This window comes from Anabrus simplex, chromosome 4 (genome assembly GCF_040414725.1).
Source record: "Anabrus simplex isolate iqAnaSimp1 chromosome 4, ASM4041472v1, whole genome shotgun sequence".
Lineage (NCBI taxonomy): Eukaryota > Metazoa > Arthropoda > Insecta > Orthoptera > Tettigoniidae > Anabrus > Anabrus simplex.
In genome coordinates this window covers 284,816,596-284,835,216 of record NC_090268.1, presented here as the reverse complement: position 1 = coordinate 284,835,216, position 18,621 = coordinate 284,816,596, and the positions used below count along the sequence as shown (strand labels likewise).

At 39.3% G+C, this 18,621-nt stretch overlaps 1 protein-coding gene across 1 annotated transcript in view; it reads right to left on the bottom strand.

The window, feature by feature from the left end:
• Dg (Dystroglycan) overlaps positions 1 to 18,621 on the bottom strand; it is a 532,981-nt gene that overhangs the window by 24,280 nt on the left and 490,080 nt on the right. The window contains exon 11 of the mRNA XM_067145542.2: positions 5,912 to 6,058. Coding sequence (XP_067001643.1) covers positions 5,912 to 6,058 — 147 coding nt within the window. The remainder of the gene's footprint in view (positions 1 to 5,911; positions 6,059 to 18,621) is intronic.

Genomic DNA, 18,621 nt, shown 5'->3' with positions numbered 1-18,621 from the left:
GTACTTCTAAATGTAAAAAGACAATAAATGGTGAACACGACTTTCAGACCTACATGTAAAGTAAATATAGTCCGTTTTAGCTACTCATATCACGTCATTCGTTACATCTCATTAATTCCTCCGATAAGGTTGATGTCAGAAGGGCATACAATTGTAAAAACTTGCTACGAAGATTCGTCTCACTTCATACTCGACCCCGTAGAGAAAAGGGATAAGGGTTTCATATTGTCATATGCAATATTGATACAAAAGGACTTAATGGCCAATCATTTGTCTTTGTCAGTTGAGCAGTAAGCCTACCACACAGTAAACCCGAGTAAACCTGATCACTGCTTTCATTTGAATAATCGTCTAGCACCACCAACTTCCCTGCTACCGGTGTGTTGTCATTCCAAGTGACATCATCTTCTGCCATTTCGTCAGCCGCGTCAGCCATGCACTGCAATCGAGAGCATTCAAATTCCCATCTTTTTGAACCTTTTAAAAATTCTTTTGTTCCCGACTATAGTGTCCAAACAGTGTGAATCTATTCCCAAATGGTTTCAGGAGATGGTCTCTGATATTTGCAGTTGGTGTATATGTAGCAGAAGCCAGTCTTTCCGAATAAAGCCGTGTGGTAGAAATGTGCCAAACCACCAGCTGATATCTAACGTATGTTACGACTTGTACTTTTGAATATAATGCATGGTGACTGGAAGCATTCTTGGATACCTGTGGCTGTTGAAAGCCAGATTCTTATTTTTAAGTATATTTCATGCTTGTTCTCTACATTTATCACATCAAGATTTACCTAAACAGCTGTAAATGAGATAAGAGGGACCACATTGTTTACGTAGGGTATGCCATCGCCCAGATAGTGCCAAAAGTTCCATGATGGAAAGAATATAAATAACAGGAAAGTTTGCTGCATTTATGGATATCTACAGGTGTGGCAATAATGTGTTTTATTATTATAATGTTAATTTTGTACGTTCGTTGTCTCCATTTTTTTATTAATGCATACCCTAGTATGTTTTGTCTGGCATCTCCGTTTAAAGTAAGTGGGGACATTAGGTACATTGACGAGTAAAACAATTGTTATAATTGGATAGTTTTCATCACATTTTAAACTTACTTCTCTTCAAAAAATACCTATATTGGTCCGAGTTATGAGATATAAACGATCACTTCGTTAATGATCTTGCCTGCTATATTAATAGCAACAACTGTGAATATTTCTCAACTAAAGTAAACTCATTTCCTCATCCTGAGGTGGTGCAGCTCTTTTTAGACACACCCCCAGTGGAGGGGAGTTACATGTACCATTTTTACCACATATCATATCGTAAATCTCTGGCAGTACGGTACCAGGAATCAAACTCAGACTCCCAAGAATGGCAGCTAATTGTGCTAACCATTATGCTGGCAGACATTATTAACTACAAAACACGGACATAGAGCACGACTGATGCATACTGCAATGCGTGGGTCGGACAGGAAACTACTCGCCTATTTGTGCGATGTCATCAGAGCTGCAGTAGGCCTACGCTATGGAGGCGGACAGTTCTTAACTACGAAACACAGATGTACTGCATGATTTCAGCATGTATTTTCATTGTGTGGGTCGTACAGATTAAACTATCCACAAATATGTGCGATGGCATCAGAGCTGCAATAAGACTTGTACCCGCTTCGAAGCGGAATCGCTCTTCTCTGACGAATTATTTTGGGGGTCTTGTATGCGAGATATATTTTTTTCACTTTCTTTGTCTCGAAAAGCCAGGGGCTCAGGCTGTTGTTTGTGCCCACAAAGTTAGTGCCATTACCAGTGTATATGATGTGCACTCTCCCTCTTCATGCAATAAATCTTCTAAATGCCATCATGAAATATTTTGAACAGAGAGACTCTGCAAGATCAAGATGTACAGCATGATACACAGCGCATGTGAAAAGTACTATTCATACCTCCCCCCCCTGCGATTGTAGATATAACGGCCCAACCATGTCAATCATCGCCGATTCCAAGGCTGTTGCATATTTGACACAGTCCTTGGGTAATGGTGCAGGTGCTGCTTCAACTCGTACAAATCATGCATTTTCTCAACAGGCTGCGTACTAGTTTCTTGATGCAAATTATTCAAAATGTTTCCTTGATATTGTTGATCAGTATTCTGCAACCAGAATGCCGTATTTGGCAATGCTTCTCAAATACAATTCTATGAATAATATCATCATTATGAGTGAGAAGTATGTTTTTTAAAAATATATTTTATTTAACCAAGCTTCATATTTAGAATCCAAAAAAACTGAAAACAGTGATTTCACTCTCCCACAAAATATCCATGGTCAATCTTACTGAACACCGACCTAATTTGATGGAAATATATTTCCAAAACATTTTTTATGCACACTTTTTCAATAGTAGAATTAATAAGGGAGATGTTATTAACAGAATATTTTACAGTCTAAGTATTTTATAACCATTGGAGGTTAGTCTGCTAAAACTAATTTTGAATAAATAAATTTATAAACTAAGTGAAAGAGAAAACATATGGTTACAGTATTATACCTGAAAAAGAAACATACATACATACATACATACATACATACATACATACATACATACATACATACATACATACATACATACATACATACATACATACATACATACATACATACATTATCATTATAGACCATTATGCCTTTCAGCATTCAGTCTGCAAGCCTCTGAATTTACTAAACATCGCCACAATCCTCTATTTGCAACTAGTGCTGTGGCCTCATTTAGTTCTATACCTCTTAAATTTAAATCTTTTACGGGAGCGAAAGCTGGGTGAACTCAGGATATCTTATTCATAAGTTAGAAGTAACAGACATGAAAAAAGCGAGAATGATTGCTGATACAAACAGGTGGGAACAATGGCCGGAGGGTACTCAAAATGTGGGGATAAAGGCTAAGTTAGGAATTAACTCGATTGATGAAGCTGTGTGCATAAACCGGCTTTGGTTGTGGGGTCATGTGAGGCGAATGGAAGAGGGTAGGTTACCTAGGAGAATAATGGAATATGTTATGGAGGGTAAGAGAAGTAGAGGGAGGCCAAGACGAGGATGGTTAGACTCAGTTTCTAACGATTTAAAAATAAGAGGTATAGAACCAAATGAGGCCACAGTACTAGTTGCAAATAGAGGATTGTGGTGACGTTTAGTAAATTCACAGAGGCATGCAGACTGAACACTGAAAGGCATAATGGTCTATAATGATAATGTATGTATGTATGTATGTATTTTACAATCTAAGTCTAGGGGACATAGCCCAAAAGCAGGTGCGCACAGAGCTGATTTCTTATAACTGCAAAACTACTAGACCAAACTTCATATTTAGAAACCACCTAACAAAGGGTAGGTTTTAGGATCCATACCATTTCAAAATCCCTGAATGAACTGGGGTTTACAGAAAGACCAAAACAGTGATTTTACTCTCCCACAAAATATTCATGATCAACCTTAATGGACATGTAGCAATTGTAACAGAAATCTTTTTAAAACCTTTTTCTCTTATACACTTTTTTGTTAGGAGAATTAATAAGGGAGATATTATTAACAGAACATTTTACAGTTGAAGTCTTAGTGGACATAGGCCAGCAATCGGTGCACGTAGTGCTCATTTGTTATAACTGGAAAATTACTGAGCATTTTTCTTTCTTCTTTGGTTAACGCCTTTATTCACCATACTGTTCAGGGGCCTGGAGTTCGGATCTGGACCCCTACACCAACCGTTGTCAGTGTGGTAATTCCACTTGGTCGCCCCTCATATTCCAGGGAAATACTTAGGTAGTACCTCATTTCGAGTACCAAAGCACCTACCTTTTCCCTACACTTAAATAATAACTACAGCACACACTTCCCCATAAACGACAATAACATAGTTGCCTACCAGTGTCAGTTTGCAGTTCCCCATCAGTCCATGCTTCACAATGGCTATAAAGAAGTCACAGGGTTAGACTCAGAGTTGCAGGACATGACCTCAAGTCGCTTCCTACCTGGCTAACTGTACATCACATACTCCCATGTTAGTGCAGTAAATCTCTTTTTATCATTTTTTGTTAGTGCTCATAGTAATAGAACGTCGAATGTAGTGTAAAAAGAAGCATTAGATTAAATGACAGGCTTCAAGTATCTCTAATATAGAATTAGCCTCATATTTAAGCACCTAAATTCAGTTTGTCAGCAACAAAGATGTTGTGTATCCGTTGTGTGTATCAATATCTTATGTTACATTGTTCTGGCAGTAAAGTGCAAAGAATAATGGGCAAAGGGAGACCATGTTGCCTTTAGCCTCTACAGTAAGCAACACAAAATAACTTTCCTTTTTCGAATTTTCCTCTTAGTGTAACTGCACTTTCATTTGTCAATATGGGTGGGTACAGCTAGTAATATGGTAATATTAATGATAGTCTAAATAGCTATGACTTTGTTCTTCAAGACTGTCAATAAAATTAATATATATTCAAAATTCTACCCTTGTGAACAGTTTGAATGAAACAGCGCACATGTCTCGTAGATATGACAGTTCACAGGTTCGTACTATACACAGAGACCAGCATTGAAAAATCAACCCTCTCTCATTTTAAGCTTAATCATCAATGTTCATATTAATAATAGATATATATTTCACACAATGTGCATGGATAAAGTTACAAGTTATTTAGTACAGAGTTCTGTCAATGTTATCCTCCTTCCTTTGCACTCTTTCGCGTGTGTCTCGTACCCTGCATTTTTCCACTCGGATGTCGTCATTACATCTGTTAGATGAAAGTATCCTCAGATGTAAGCACATTTTTGTTTTTATCTCCTTGATGTAAAAGGTTCTCTTGTGAGCTCATATGTTAATCTTGACAGTGGCAGTCTTTGCTATGCATAGAGTTTTCTTGAGATAGGTGGCTTTGATTTTTTCTGTGGTCATTAAGTCTTCTTTGCTCAGGTGCTCCCATATGACATGTATTGCGTTTGTAATGATAGGTGTAATCTTGATATGAAGACAGCCCCAGCATTTGCCTGGTGTGAAAATGGGAAACCACAGAAAACCATCTTCAGGGCTGCTGACAGTGGGATTTGAACCCACTATCTCCTGATTACTGGATACTGGCCGCACTTAAGTGACTGCAGCTATAAAGCTCGGTTTGATATGAAGTAAGTCTACTGCTGTCATTATGGAAAGTTGTCATAAGACTTCAATCTCGTTCATCGCCATGATCACCGCAGTTGTCCTGTTATTGATGTGAGATGCAAAGCTTGTGCCAGTCGTTTGTAATGTCAACCCCAGGTATTTGAATGTGTTTACTCTGGTTAGTGCTTCATTCTTGTGCACGATCATGGTTGACGTTAGAATTCTTCCGCCGTTTTGAATATCATGTGTACCGTCTTCTTTGGATTCAGTGTGATGTTGTTGGTGTGTGCCCAACTGACGAGCTTATCGAAAGCTTCTTGCAATTTTTGTTGTGATTTTGACACCAACACCATGTCGCCTGCATAGATGTATATAGAGACCTCTGCTGTTGTTGTCATTGGAACTAAGTCCGCCGTTGCAATATTGAACATTAACGGGCTATATGGTAATTTCTTGACAGTAGGCTGGCTGCCATTTTTCATAAGTAGTGCTCTCGACCTATGATTGATCCTAGCTTGTCAATCAGTGTGGCTCGATTGATTTACCAGTTGCTGGCAAGATTACCTTCAATATGTAGTGAACAATATTTAGTGGCATATCACATCACCGATCCTTGTGTTCACATTATAGAGGGGAAAAAAGAAGAATATGATAAAGGGCACATAGGTGGAATTATATCAAAAACTGAATTCCACAGCAGATCGCCTGCTGTGCAAAGAAACTAGAAAAGTTATAAGTTTAGATTGTGCAGTTTCAACTTACAGGGCATAGACCTCCTGTTTTTCTGGATCAAACTGAACCCATGAAGATGAGGGAACTGCTGTACCATCCTGCATTTTGAAGATAAGACGAAGATTACGGGTGTTGCCGTCCTCCAAGTCAGAGAAGGCATCTTCTGGAATTTGATATCTGAAAAATAAAATACAGGTTTATTGGCAATACAGAGTATTCTATTCAAAATAATGATCAGACACTTACTAAAATTATGCATAACAGAGTAAGACAAAGTAGCTAAACAAGTACTTTAAAATATATGGCATTAAATGTGTGTCTGGATTATGAAAATTTTGGAAGAAGTTGTATATCTGTACTTTGAAGAATTCTTGAACATTCTTGGCAACATGAGCCTGGGCTTTGTCTTGGTAGAATACAGCATCAGCTTGCCTGATTTACCAGCTGCTGGTAAGATTACCCTCAATATCAAGTGAACTATATTCAATGGCATATCACATTGCCAATCCTTGTATTCACCAGTATTGTCGAATGTGTATACGACCGTCATTGTAGTATAAGTTAAAGCAAGATTTGTCCAAAAACACAATCTGCATACTACTGTGTATGTTAACAAGTCTGAGACCTCAATGGTTCTGGGTCAAGGGAATCCATTGCAAGGGTGTGCATACAACCAATCATCTCCGAAGCACACATTCTCGAACAGTTGACCTGTTACAGTGCTTCACTGTTGTGTTTTGAGATGACACTGTACGACAACATGTCTGTCATCCTGTGGTATGATATAGATGTTGATTCCCATAGGGAACCTGAAATATTTGTCCTGAATGAGTAAATTTATAATACCAATATAAATGGTCTATTATTGGACATATAAATTTTCCAGCTAACTCATTCTGATTGCCAGCGTTTCGCCCCCGTGTGCTAAGTTGGGCTCATCAGTTGGTACATAGCACACCCACCAAGACGCATGGCTAGTGCATATCGTGGAGGCCACTGCGTAGGCTACTTGAAGCCAGCGGCAATGCCAATGCACTATGAGAGACTTTGTCTCATTACAAAAAATTGTCCGACTCGTTGGCTGAACGGTCAGCGTACTGGCCTTCAGTTCAGAGGGTCCTGGGTTTGATTCCCGGCCGGGTCGGGGATTTTAACCTTAATTGGTTAATTCCAATGGCACGGGGGTTGGGTGTATGTGTTGTCTTCATCATCATTTCATCCTCATGACGCGCAGGTCGCCTACGGGAGTCAAATAGAAAGACCTGCTCCTGGCGAGCCGAACCCGTACTGGGATATCCCGGCACTAAAAGCCACACGATATTTAATTTCATTACAAAAAATTGATGCCTGCTTGGCCATCAGATGATATAGATGTTGATTCCCATAGGGAACCTAAAGTTAAAGCAAGATTTTTCCAAAAACACAATGTGTTGTCAATCTGCATACTACTGTGTACGTTAACAAGCCTGAGACTTCAATGGTTCTGGGTCAAGGGAATCCGTCACAGGGGAATGCATACAAGCAATCATCTCCGAACCACATATTATCGAGAGGCAATGCCTCTCATTGAACACCTGTTCCCTGGGGACATTACTAAGCTATTTTACTCCTGCATGACTTCCAGCTATTTCTTGTGGTGTGGGAATTTTTACGAACAGACGGGCGGAGTGGCTATGGGAAGTCCACTTTCGCCCGTAGTGGCTAATTTCTTTATGGAGCAGTTTGAGGAGGAGGCTATTGCTTCGGTGCCCATCAAATCTATGATATGGTGGAGGTATGTTGATGATGCATTTGTGGTCTGGACAGAAGGTCCTGAGAAATTTCATCTATTTCTAGACCACCTAAATCAGCAACATCCGTCAATGAAGTTCACTACGGAGATGGAGTCAAACGGATGCCCTTCTTTCTTGGATGTTCTAGTAATAAAGAAACCGGACGGCTCCTTAGGACATACCGTCTATTGTAAGCCTACCCACACAAATCGCTATCTTCATGCAGATTCTCACCACCATCCAGCACAAAAACACGGCATTCTGATGACACTCGCCAAGAGGGCGAGACAAATTTGTGAGCCATCAAATATCCAGGTGGAGATGGACACACTCAAAGTCGCATACAAGGGTAATGGTTACAGTGATTTGCAGATTCATAGAGCCCTGCATCCCACAGAAATGACCAACCAAGCAAAGCTCCCTCACAGATAGGGAATCTGCCACCTGGGCGACTGCCCTAAATGCAGATCAGTATTCATTCATTCACAGAAGGAAGAAGTGAAGGGAACTGCCTACTTGCCTTACATTCACAACAGCACAGATTGAATTGCCAAGGTCCTCCGCAAACACAATATAAAAACCGATATTGGCACCGCCAATAAAATTGCTCACAGTCTGAGTAAAACCAAGGAAAAATTGTCCTCACTTTTACATCCTGGGGTATACGAAATTCCCTGTACTTGCGGTAAGGTATACATCAGCCAAACATGCCAGTCCATTGGTACCCGTATCAAGGAACATGAACGTAATATTCGTCTCAACCAACCAGACAAATCGGCAATATCTGAGCACGCTCTATCGTTGGGTCATGGTGTCATGTTCCAAGATGCTCGAGCTCTTACCCATACTAGACACTACAGGTCCAGGATTATGCGGGAAGCTGTGGAAATACGTAGAAATCCTAACAGTTTCAAAAGGGACACTGGCTATCAATTAAGTAATACCTGGTTGCCAGCCATTAAGAATTTACGTAGGTAGTTCCCTTCCCCGTCCCTTCACTATTGTTATTTCGTCTCGGTGTTTTCCAAATTCATAAGTTCCTCATCGCCAGATGTTTCATTCCAGGCTTGTGTCAATGTCATATGTTAAATACACATGTTATGTGAACCTCTTAGACTGATTCTAATGTTTCGGTCAGATTCCGCTTCGAATGGTAGCGCATTGTCATGTCCTGGGAGCCATCTGGTGGCGAATGAATGTACCATTTCCATTTCTATTATAACATCTAAACTTAAAGTCATTGTTTAAGAAGCCTTTCTCGTGGACAGTCGAGATTTTCTTCTGATGACGTAGAGCACAGTTCTCTGCGAAACGTAAAGAATTTCACCTTATTTTCTTGACACGGCATCAGCCCAAAATCCTATACAGTATCATATCAAAGTATTATTGAAGTTCACACTCTTTCTAAAACAAATGTTAGTAGAAGCCTTTTAATTCAGAGCAGGGGTTTATTAAACATTATTCTCTGGTCACACTCTTTGACAGTAAATTGGAGGTTACACTGGAACATGTGTGACTGGCAGGAATGACTTTGGCCACCTTTTTGAATCGAACAAAACTTCGACCAACTTAAGTGATAGTGTCAAAACTCAAAAGTGTGAGTTGAACATTTGCGACCCCTGCGTGCTTCAAGATGCAGACGCCCGGTCCACTTCCTGACAGATTTTAATTTTGTCTTCATTAGTAAGGAATTTCATGACTTTAAAGGGCTGATGTCATACTTCTTCGCTATTTCTCATTTCTTTCCTCCTTTCTCCACTTCCCGAAGTATTTCACATTTTTCTTTTAAAGAAAACTGCTTTCGCTTCTTTTAATCCATATTGACGAAAGAGTTAACCGACACACTAATACACACGTTGCTTCATGAACAAAACATACTCGAATGCGTCATGAGACATGAATAAACGAAATGCAGTATTGAGTGTAGAGATGTGAAACCGCAACGTTCATTGGTTGATTGTAAATGTGACGTTCTTACCCAGCCAATAATGTTACTTATTACTAGAGGCATGATTTTTTTTGCATTAATTTTTGAACCATTTCGCGAAAAGGATACTAATTTTCGCGTTATTTCGCGAAATAGATATTGCCGTTTCGCTTTAATGAAATTCTAAAATTATTCATTAAAGGTTTCATTACTATCGCTGATTGTGGAGGTTTAATTGATAGACTGTACATACCTGGTACATACTTTTGAAACCATTTTCGGACTGCAGGGTCATCTACCTTCTCCAGCGGGATATTGGCTTTGAGCAGCATTGCTGTTGTTTCGTGAATATGTTCTGTTTTTTCACTCTTAGCTTTCTTTTGCATATCTAATGAGAGTTCTGTTGTTGCCCGCTGTTTCACTGTTCGAGTGCTAAATTAACGTTCTGAATGTTCTTTATTTTTAAAACAATGTTTTGAGACAGAATCTTTTTTCTCCCACTCGATGCGAACATTACAAAATTTACACATTAATATATTGCTTTCCGAAACGTATAAACCTTCACTCCAAACTGTTTAGCTCTGCTCTGCACCGTAACACTAGTCGAACGACCCGTTTTCGCTATTGTCTGTGGTCACTTTCTTGATTTCACCTGACCACGAAGCCGAAAAACACCAGTCAATTGTGCTGCTTGTAGACGTCATTAGGGATTCCAGGATTGCACAATGCCATGAGGAGACAGGCTGGGGTGGCATTACCAGCCACCACAAGAACAACATTCCAAACATTTCGTTTGGCAAGAAGCCTGGAGCCAATCCCTTTTCCTTGATGCCATGTCTTAGAGAGATCTTCCAGAACATTAATGATAACATATTTTGTCCCTGTTGATGAATCTTTCTTCGCTCTTCCTCTTCTTTTCATGTGTAATCTTGGAACAAAATGTCAAGTTCGTTATTCACTACACATTTTGCTGTAATATCGCGCTTATCGTGAAATAATTGAATTTCGCTTTAAAATGACCTTATCGCTTTAATTCGCGAACATAATATCCATATTTTTTAAACCAGAAACACATGATTCGTAATATCACAAAATCCCTTCAAAATATTTTTTGTCGCGTTTATCGTTAATGCGAAAAAATCATGCCTCTACTTATTACGTATTGGTTACTTTGAAATCTATATCCAGCTCGATCAATCACGGAAATGTATGGAAAATGGCTACCTGAACCATATCCTGTAAACGCGAATACTGTAATTCAATCTGGGTACGCAGATGACTGGCCCTTGCTGTTAGCCATATAGACTTCGAAATTACCGAGGATATTCTAACCAGAGACCTATCTACTATGGGATGATACTTTCGTGACTGGAGGTTACAGCCAAGCGCAGCAAAGACAGTAGTTGCTTCGTTCCATCTCCACAATAAACAAGCGAATAGAGAACTGAAAGTTCACTTTGATGGCAGATTACTCTCACATACCAAGTATCCAAAATTTCTAGGAGTCATTCTAGATAGGACTCTAAGTTTCAAAGAACATCTTAGCAGAACTGCCGCCAAACTCAGAACCAGAAATAATATCCTGCAGAAACTGTGCGGCACTACGTGGGGGTCAACAGCATCTACACTTCGGACTTCTGCCCTTGGACTAGTTTATCCCGTGGCTGAATATTGTGCTCCAATCTGGATAAACAGCGCTCATGTTAAGCTTGTTGATACTCAGCTCAACCAAACCATGCGTTTAATATCAGGGACAATTAGATGTACTCTAACATACTGGCTGCCATCATTAAGTCACATACCACCTCCATCCGTGAGAAGAGAACAAGCACTTATCAAGGTGTACAATAATATGTGCAACAATTCTTCTCTTCCTGTACATGTTGACCTCCCTGTTATTAACAGGAAGATACTTCGGTCTCGCCACCCTCCATTGAATACTGCAAGGAAGCTTGCTGAAAGTAATTTCAACATGATTGACAGCTGGAAGCAATTATGGAAGACCTCTGCAACACCAAACAGCAAACTATGCCATGCATCACATTTAAGCCACCAGGTTTTGAGCTTGCCAGAAAAATTTGGTGTACTCTAAACCAAATCAGAACTAATTGTGGTAGATGTGCAGACTCCCTTTATAAATGGAAGAAAATTCCATCTCCCGAGTGTAGTTGTGGTGCTGAAAGACAAACTGTTCAGCATATTATCCAAGAATGCCCTCTATCAGCCTTCTCAGGAGATCCAGCCGAGTTCCTGATGGCTACTCAAAACGGTGTAAATTATATTACAGATACCAATCTGACATTTTGACTTAATGTGTTCAGACGTGAAAATAATTTTAAAATACTTTCATTGTGATGTGATTGTAAACCATATGATAAATAATAAATAAATATTTGAAGCTATTTTTATTAATAGAAAATTGGCTTTAATTTGCATTTTATGTATAATTACTCCTACATAACGACGTTCAGTACTGGTACACCAAAACTGAAAAAAGATAATCTTCACGTGCAATTTCCCTGATTTGTAATTGGGTAGTTTCGCCTGTGTGTTGTATAGAATGTGCCGCCTGACGCAGTGATAAAAACAGGATGAATTTCAATTATATTTTGAAGGAGAAAGATGTTAAATATAAGCAAAAAGGCTACATTTTAATTCGTTATACTGAAAGTTCGAATTCGTTAGAATGAAATATTTTAACAAACATTAAATAGGGAAAAGGGAAGGGGCCCAAAAATAATTTTCCTATTCTGAACATTTCGTTAAACTGGCCTTTCTTATAATGGCATTTTACTGTATACAGTATTGTTAGTTACAAGTACATTACAGTGAAACCTAGTTAGTGCGTTCCTCAGTGAAATAAATTTTAATTTCCAATTCAAGTCATAGTAAATTCATATAAAAATATCTCGCATACCGCGTCACAAATTTTTTGCTATTACTGCTTACTATGATCACATTTCTTCCTAGCCCTGAAAATGTTCTTTGTCATCCCTTGTGGAAGGAACGTCTTTTCCAACACAGATAAGAGCCCTCGCCACTGGAGGCAGGTCAGGGAAAGTTGCGCGAAAACGGAAAAAGGCCTTGAATTCCTGAAGTTTACAGGCTAAATAATGCCTTTGGGGAGCAAGCCGTTAGCCTCAGGAAAAATCACTTTTGCTTGCTGGCTTTCGGCAATATTGCTGAATAACCTAGGAAGCCTGTTTGTGCTTTTATTTTGCATTCCATTTAGAAGTTTAAAATTAATTCTGTGTTGAATAATACAGTGAAAGGTGGCAAATATTTGTCGCGTGGTAGCCTATCTACAGATTAGGAACATAATTGTGTGAAGTTGACTAGCGTGGTCTGTATTTGTCTTGTGTTAGCCCAGTTATGGATACTGAAAAAATTGTGAAATCGCTTCCTAATTTAAGATAAAATTAAAATCCAGGAAGTGGGCAGGCATCCAAATCTTTGATTGCTGGTGCATATGTAGAAACTCGCACCCTTGAGTTTTGACTCGAGTCATAGGATCATAGCCTACGCTCGAGTCGATCGAAGTGTTGTCACATTCAAGATGGTGGTCAAAGTCATTCTCTTGCGCATGGCAGAGTTTAACTTTGAAATAATTCATGGTCAAAGAGTGTGACCAGAAAACAATGTTTAATAACCCACAGGTCCAAAATATAAGGCTTCAAATAATGTTTGTTTTATAAGGGAAAAAAGAAAGAAAAAGGACCTTAAAGGGGTGGAAGGTAAAGGCTTCCACTATCTGCAACCTCGGCACTTGATGGGGTGGAGTGGTTAGCTCTATAGCCGGCCGCCTTTGACCCCATGAATTAATCTGGTACTCATTTTTGGTGTAGGCTGAGTGAACCTCAGGGCCATGTGCACCTCCAGAAGTGGAAATCTCGTTTCTTAAATTTTACGACTTCCTAATGGGGATTCAAACGCATGTCCTTCCAGGCGAACCGAACACGCCTTTACCGCCTTGGCCAGGCAGCCCCTTTTGTTTTATAAAGTATCCATATTTGTCTTGTGTTAGCCCAGTAACACGCTGATACTTTTATGGGCCCCAGTGCAACTGTTTCCATATGTGTTGTCTGCTGATTTATGCACCTTTTAATACACTGTTATTTGATAAGCTCCAGTGGAAAAGGTTTTCGTATTTGTTGTCTCGTCTTTTTTCACTCCTTTTAATAATCTAATTTTTGGAAATGGCAGATAGCTATATTTTTTACTATACCCGCACATACACAACGTAAAGTGTATGCATGTCAAAAAACATATTATCAAGTGTTTACATATTCTTGTTGGACAGTTTTTATTTGTGTATCCAATAGTATGCTTTCTCGTTTAAAATGTTCTCTTTCCTTGTCTCCTCCAGAAATGTCGTAATGAGGTTTTAATGTATACAGGGAGAAAGGGACTGTACTAAGTGAGTTGGTCACGTGGTTTGAATCACGTAGCTGTGAGTTTGCATTTGGAATTTAGTGGGTTTAAATCCCACTGTGGGCAGTCCTGAAGTTGGTTTTCCATGGTTTACCATTTCCACACCAAGCAATTGCTGGAGCTGTACCTTAATTAAGGCCATAGTTGCTTCCTTCCCTGTCCTAGCCCTTTCCTATCCCATCATCACCATAAGACCTGTTTGTGTCAGTACGACATTCAACAACATTTTTTTGAAAGGGAATATTGTTCCACAGTCATACAGAATAGGAAAAGATTATATTTGCAAGGCATACATGAAAACCATTTTTAATTTTTGGACATACTGTGGGTACTATGATGATACAGGCATGACATTGTGAAACACAATATTTTAATGTAAGGTAGGTCTAATACAATAAGTAAGAACACCATACACAGCAGTACAATGGCTTGCTTCTGTATACATTGAGTTATCCCACTTGCAAGGTCCTGTGACATGGTGTGACAAACAACACACCAGGATGAAGGTCTAAGTAGCATAGTGAATCACAATAAACTCAGTAAAACTGCAGTCTGTTTTTGCTGGAAAAATGAAGTTTTCTATAAACAAGTTGCTGAGTATGCTTCTTATTTTTTTGCTATTTGCTTTACATTGCACTGACATAGATAGGTCTTACGGTGACGATGGGAAAGGAAAGGCTTAGGAATGGGAAGGAAGCGGCTGTGGCCTTAATTAAGGTACAGCCCCAGCATTTGCCTGGTGTGAAAATGGGAAACCACAGAAAACCATCTTCAGGGCTGCCAACAGTGGGGTTTGAACCCACTATCTCCCGGATACAAGCTCACAGCTGCGTGTCCCTAACTGCACGGCCAACTCGCCCGGTGCGCTTCTTATTTATGAAGAAGCACACTGAAATTCAGAAGCTGCCATCTAATTGTAAAAAGAATTGAGTTCCTGATGGCCGCGCACCCAGTAGGCGAACATTTGTTCCTGCGTACCAGCGAATACTCAATAGTGGCAGTCTTTTACCTTCCTATCAAAACTGTAGTTGGTAAAGATCTTGGCAAGTGTTACAAGAAGAAGCCAACATTCTGGACATAACTGAATGGCACACAGAGAGAAGCACACAAAGTGTTGCACACGATGTGGTATGTCCCAGCGAACTGTGCAACATGATTCAACATGGACATTTTTGCAGCGATTTATAATGAATTTATAGGTTGGTATGATTGGTGATTGTCTAATTGGGCCCCACGTATTACCCATGCGTATGACTGGTGAAAATTACCTGATGCTCCTCAGAGATGAACTACTGGTGCAGTGTATCTTGAGAAGGCCTGTGTGAAGGTCATTGTCCTCATTATATAGCTTGATGTTTATAAACACTTGCTACGTGTCACAAACACTAGTGCCATGGATGTTTGATGGTCACCCATGTGCAGTGAGAACATAAGTGAGTTGGTAAATAGCACACCTACCACGACACGTGGCTAATGCATACTGTGGAGGCCACTACGTAGTAGTGATGGGACATTCGATTCATTTTACTGAATCAATTCATTTGATTCCGTTCACGTTACTGAATCGATACAGTGATCCGATTCACGGCACATTAGAGTCACCGCTCTTACTGCATCTGTGTAGTATGTAATGGTAAGACAGCAGCAACAGCATTCATTGTTTGCTGCTGGCATCTGGTCTTCATACTATGAACTCATTTCTTAGGGGAAAAATAATGCTAGTCACTCTAATACATCGAAGGTTTCCGGTGACGCAGGATGGGAAAGGTCCTGGATTAGGAAGGTAGGAGCCATGGCCTTAATTAAGGTACAGTCCCAGGATTTCCTGATGTAAAAATGGGGAAACTACGGAAAACCATCTTACGGCTGCCGGCGGTGGGATTCGAACCCACCATCCCCAGAATGCAAGCGCATAGCTACGCGATACTAACCGCACGTCCAACTCACTAAGACATTTTGAAAATATGTACTGTATTTTTTCTATCAGCAGAGGATTTTTTAAATCGTCATATTTTGTATAGGCTACCCGAGATGTACAGTAGCCCACTGGTTTTCTGATTCAACATACTGTTGGTTAAGTTATTGTGTCAGTCGGCTCACTTACTGTCCACATATAATTGAAGTCTTGTGCAACGATGTGACATACGAACTGAGACAATACTGAGCCGTTCTTCCCAATATAAAACAGGTAGTGGTCATGAGCATGTCTCAGAGTCATAGGGCAGGCTAGAGTCGAGTTTAATTAATTGTCAAATGTCAACTAAGTTATAATACTAAGATTCATTAAACTAATAAATAGTATAACATAATAGCCTACCTACTTACTACCTACTTTAGAATTATGTTTTGACTACCATTTTAACACTGAAAATAAATCCATCTATTATTTAAATCTCCCTCTAAGAAGAGGACAGTGAATGCAAGTGGGTATTATTTTCAAATGAGCTGAGCTCGGGAGTCCATTCAGCGTACGATTCTTTCAGTGTATTGCTTCAGAGGAAGCCCGGCTCTCCGCCAGTGTCCACTGTCCAGTGTGCCGATAAGAAGCCGTGTGTATCTTGTGTCTCACTGAGCCGTGCTCGTTCACGATTCTTTCGGTGTGCTATGGCTCACTGTATGTCTCGCTGCAGCGGAAGCTCGGCTCTCCGCCACCCACCAGTGTCCAGTGAACCAATAAGGAGCCGTGTGTATCGTGTGTCTCACTGAGCTACGCTCGTTCACGATTCTTTCGATGTGCCATGATTCACTGTAAATATGTTGGAATTGCCTAGTCAATACTGTTTATTTATTTACCTTTCACCTTAACATCTAGTACATGTTTCGAGAATATTATGCATTCTCTTCCTCAGCTAGTGGATTAAAATTCAGTATACAATAAGACCTGATTAAAATAGGGGAGGCCCCCATTAAAAATTCAAAACAGTGAGTATTACAATGTAACACTTAAAAATTTTGGATGGTACAAAAATAGAATTAAAATCCCATCTTGTCAAGTACAAATTAAAAACACAATATAGTAATGTCTAATTAAATACAACGTCTTGTGATGATATGAATTCACAGTATCCTTGAAGTTGCCTTGCGTAGTTCAAAAAAGTTGAGTTAGGGTCCTTGGAATTGGAATTGTAATACTATCTTGCGAAGTTCAGTTGGTTTTGTACAAGTATAAATGAAGTTGCATTAAAACTTGGGAGTCCTGCCATTATCTTCGGTTAATAGGTGTATTATGCAGCCAGGTTGAAAATAGGTTAAGATGGTCTATAAAAAGGAAAGGAAATAGAAATTAATAAAAAGGCTCTGACATGAACAAATGAGAATACAACTGGGCAAAAATATTAAACCTTACCAATGTGATGATGTAAATATTACGTGTGGCATGCATATGTTGGATAGATGTGAAGGCACCTGGTGTTGTATGGCAAATGGTTACGGAATTACATTGGGATGCGCGGTGGATGGAAAGAGGGGTGGAAGGAACCGCCCCTGATACTATAGTCATACTTAACCCCTTACATGCTTGACATCATTCTCTTTTGGCCTCTTACTAGGGTATTGGGTTACCAATTTAAACAACTGATTGTCTTCTGCAATGTGTTCATTTAGGGTGTTCTCATTATCAAATTTTTGCAATTTGTATATTTCTAATTTCTCGAGGGCATTCATTTGTTTGCCTTTGCTTAATGAATGTAATAAAGTCATATCACGTTCAATATTCTCGAGGGCATTCATTTGTTTGCCTTTGCTTAATGAATGTAATAAAGTCATATCACGTTCAATATTTGTGAAATGATGGTTGCTTTCGTGCATGTGTTCACACATTGCAGAGTATCTAGAATGTTTCCGTGCATTGACATGCTCTTTATACCGTACCACCACACTTCTACCTGACTGTCCGACATATTTTTTTCTGCAATCTTGGCACGACAGTTTGTACACTCCTGACTTACTGAACCTGCTGTTGGTGTTTATGCTGTTCGAATTGAATAATAAATTATTATTATTATTATTATTATTATTATTATTATTATTATTATTATTATTATTATTATTATTATCTGTCCTAAAGGATACATGGATATTGTGTTTCCTAAATAGTTTAACCAAACTGTATGATTGTTTATTAATGTAAGTGAATGTAGCGAATTTTTTTTTTCTTCCTCGGGAAAAAACAAGATATTCTAGATAGAAAATACCAGAGGCTCATTGAAGACAAACGCTCTTTCCATCCACCGCGCATCCCAATGTAATTCCGTAACCAGTTGCCATACAACACCAGGTGCCTTCACATCTATCCAACATACTGTATGCACGCCACACGTAATATTTACATCATCACACTGGTAAGGTTTAATATTTTTGCCCCGTTGTATTCTCATTTGTTCATGTCGGAGCCTTTTTGTTAATTTCTATTTCCTTTCCTTTTTATAGACCATCTTAACCTATTTTCAACCTGGCTGCATAATACACCTATTAACCGAAGATAATGGCAGGACTCCAAGTTTTAATGCAACTTCATTTATTCTTGTACAAATCCAATTGAACTTCGCAAGATAGTATTACAATTCCAATTCCAAGGACACCGTAAATTCACATCATTATACGACGCTGTC